The sequence below is a fragment of the Agrilus planipennis genome, unplaced genomic scaffold, assembly GCF_000699045.2.
Source record: "Agrilus planipennis isolate EAB-ADULT unplaced genomic scaffold, Apla_2.0 scaffold23, whole genome shotgun sequence".
Classification (NCBI taxonomy): domain Eukaryota; kingdom Metazoa; phylum Arthropoda; class Insecta; order Coleoptera; family Buprestidae; genus Agrilus; species Agrilus planipennis.
Genome location: NW_020439044.1, coordinates 823,798 through 827,624, shown reverse-complemented (window position 1 = coordinate 827,624; position 3,827 = coordinate 823,798). Strand labels below are relative to the sequence as shown.

The 3,827-nt window shown below is 32.1% G+C and overlaps 1 protein-coding gene across 2 annotated transcripts in view; it reads left to right on the top strand.

Moving 5' to 3' along the window:
* Positions 1–2,956, top strand: part of LOC108732472 (transportin-1) — an 83,948-nt gene extending 80,992 nt beyond the window's left edge. Inside the window, exon 8 of one of the 2 annotated variants that reach the window (XM_018463309.2) lies at positions 2,931–2,956. In XM_018463309.2, the coding sequence (XP_018318811.1) occupies positions 2,931–2,941 (11 nt within the window). In that variant the 3' untranslated portion in view covers positions 2,942–2,956. Of the gene's footprint in view, positions 1–2,808; positions 2,835–2,930 lie in introns of those variants that run through there. The other variant, XM_018463308.2, reaches the window with a different exon arrangement.
* Positions 2,957–3,827: the final 871 nt, after the last annotated feature.

Here is a 3,827-nt window from a genome sequence, read left to right as displayed (position 1 = left end):
AGCATACGTAATCCTAAAATGTAGCATCGTGCTACAGATGGCGTTTACTGAGCCATTTGTAGTATTTTCTAAATTATTATTGCTGGTGTTTGTTTCTTCTTTTCTCTGCGGAGTACCTACCTATTCTCAAAACTTAAGTACAAAGTCAATGTAGGTACTATCCTAGCTATCTAACAGTGTTTTGCATCCTAATTATTAAATTTCCGTTATCTTAACAAAATTTATGATAAAAAACACGGATGTTATTAAATGTAGATATATATGTATATATGTATTATAATAACCAAATGATTTGGCTTCTTTTTTCTCCACTAAAAAGAGCCCAGTTCTTATTATCAATTCTAGTAGTATAATAATTAGTCACTAATTGCATTCCTAGATGCAAACGTTGCATCATTATTAGTCCTCAGGTGCCCAGACTTTGATGCAAAGCACATTAATTAACATACTTTATGCTAATTTTCACATTGAACCTGTTTATTTTTAATACTGGTTGATTTGCATACATAAATGTGTAAGTTAATGTGTTTGTTATACGGGTGGTATGAGCAAAATGAGGTCTTGACAATGACCGGTAAAAAATTCTTCATTATCGACTAATCGTATTTATTCACACGAATATTTGTATCTGAATAATGAGAAGATTCGCTCAAAATCGTATTTGTAGACAGGGTCGGAATGGTAAAATGGCGCTACGGTCGCGGAATATCTAAATGAGTCCCTATAATGCCTAAATTTGTATCAACATCATAAGGTCGTCAGTCCTAAGACTGGTTGGACACGTACCTCTACTCTTTCCTAGCCTGAGCTTAAAATTAGAGCAACCCATATCCTTAACTATTTGTGAACAATAATCTAACCTAGGTCTACCTCTACTCCTCCTAACTTCCATTTCTGCCTCTAATTTGTCTCTGACTAGACCTTAATGTGAGACTACTAACTACTAACCTATCTCGCCTATTTCTTATTTCTTCTCTATTCACGGTATCCTCATCATTCGCCTGTAACGACATATTTCGAACGCTTCTAACATTTTCTTTTCTGCCGCGCCCACTGTCCATGTTTCGCACCCGTACAGCGCCGTGCTCCATACTTCTTTAACAACCTTTTTCGAATTATTTTACTATTACTATTTCTACTTCTTTTTTCTCTTGCATACCAGTATTTTTGTTTTACTTTTATTTATTTTCATACGGTACTGTTTTGTCAATACTGCTTCCATTTTATTTAAAGCTATCTTTAACTCCTCCTTGACTTTCCTAAATTTGTGTAGTTAAAAAATAAAATAAAGATCTTTTAGAAAGAATACTAAGCTGGCTATACAATAGTTCCTGTATAACGATGAATGTTTTTCAGGTAAAAGGTGAACACAGTTTATTGGACTAACGGTTTTATGTTTCGTAATATATAGACTATTAATTCTCAAAATATCAAGGTTGCGCTTTCAAAACTAAAAACCGAAACTCGCCGAGCTCCTCTCTTTCTTCATTTGTTTTAAAAATGGGAACAAAAGTTTAATTCAATGCGAATACAAGAAGAAAAGAAAACACCAATTTAAGAAAAAATAAATTACAGAAATCACGCTGATTTGTCTGACTATCTTTGGTAGTGTATACGTAGGGTCGGAATTCACAATTTTAAACAGTTTTTTACGTTTATGTTTTAAACAAGGTTTTTTTATCGTGGCGTGTTAACGATATTAACTATGTCAACAATGTTTAAAATACGTATTTTGAAACACTGTTGTAAAAATTTTTGTTTTTTTTTTAATAATTTTTTTAATTGGTGACATTGTGTTCATAGAAAACCCGTTTAATGATTAAAAACAATTAAGAACGGCTTCAGTTTCTAATTTTAATTATGTGTTGACGTAATATGGAACAATAGCGGTCTTAAGGTTTTACATTTTAAGGACATTCAAAGTCATTTTCGTGAATCATCAAATCCTCCTAACAGTGAATTAAAGGGATGGTCTTTAAGAAAGTTTACAATTGGTTTTTGAAAGTAATTCGTTGTTCAGAGGACATTTTTATTATTTTTCCTTCTTACTGATATTGTGTTGGAAAGCTACCTATATTAAACAATGTTTTTAAATAATTTTTAAACCGAAAATTATTGTGACGTTATAGTAACACTTTATATGTCGTCACTATATTTTATTCATCTTGCTTGATGGGAGTAATTTACATTGGCTAATAACAATAATAATATAGATAGAGCCGTACTATAAATACAAACTACAAAATGTATTAGAAAACCACTTAGTCAAGTTTTATTGGGATAGAGACATAATTACAGATAAAATAGTTAATCATACTGACCATTAAAGAAACAACCTACCTAATAGATGTTGCTGTACCAAACACTGAAAATTTTAAACAAAAACATATTGAAAATATTCCTTTGGCTGATCAAATAAAATAAATGTGGAATCAGAAAAAAGTTCGAATTATTCCAATAATGATCATCATTCATAGAAGTTATACCTAAAACATTACATACATGACATATCCCAAAAGAAGTGAGTGAGGTTCTTTGACATTAGCCCGTCTTTACTTTCCCGAAATAAACCAGTGAAAAGTAGGAAATGCACTTATAAATTAAGTAAATAACGACAATAAACATTCTCAAATCGACATACGTTATAGACTGCATTTATTTAAAAAAAGGTTTAACACAAACATACTAATTTTAATTAACAATCTTTTTTATGTAAATAGTATATATTATACATGATAAAAATTCGTACTCAGTATTATATAATTATTAACTTACAGCCTGTTTCAAATTGTTTTCTTTTCTTTTCAGGTAAGAGATAGTTCCAAGTATAATTATTGAGGCCTTAAAAGGTTGGTGTACAGGATTTATTAGGTAAGAACATTTAAATATATATCTAATACTTTTTGTTTCTTTTTTTTAAAACTTCCAAGTGCGTATTTGAAAAGATCCTTTGATGATTCGATTTATTTTTGAGTCGGCTATTTTTCTACATGAAAATGCGCTTCCTGTTACATGTTATGTCCAGAAAAGAAAACGATTCAACTTTTGAGCTATGTTTATTAAATAACAAGTACAAATTGTATCACTAATAAACCATTAATCATTACTAACGGTTGCTTTACGTAAGTTTCCTCCAATAGTGAAAAACTGTTAGGAGAAAAATTGTTTTATGCGTATAGCCAGTAGACTTCGAAAGGTTATCACCAATGAAATTTCACTGCTGTTCCGCTTATTGAAAACGAATAAAATGGACAGTGATTTTAATATTGGGCTGTTCGGAAAGTCATTTCGTTTTTTCCCGACAGAGGAGTTAATTGTATTCTTTTGCACCCAACTTCACATTTAAGCCGTATAATTTTTATATGCTTCGAGAGCTCATATAGCAAGGCTTGTGTGCGAAAAATTCCAATTAATTCTACGCAGTAGTTTTTGGTTGGTGCCCTTTTAAATATGGAGAGCGATAAGCAGCATTTTCGACATATCTTACTGTTTTAGTACAAAAAGGGTAAAAATGCTGTTCAAGCCAGAAAGAAATTGACTGATGTGTATGGAGAAGGTGTCTTGACAGTACGCCAGTGCCAGAACTGATTCGCTAAATTTCGATCTGGCAATTTTGATGTCGAAGACCTTCGGGAAGGCCGGTTGAAGCTGATAGAGACGCGATAAAGGCATTAGTTGATGTGAACCGGCGAATAACAACACGTGAGATCGGATTGAGGTTGAATTTATCAAATTCAACAGTTTATGACCACTTGAAAGGCCTGGGATTATCCTCGAAGCTCGATGTATGGGTTCCCCATGTTCTCACAGAGAGAAATCTGTGTCGC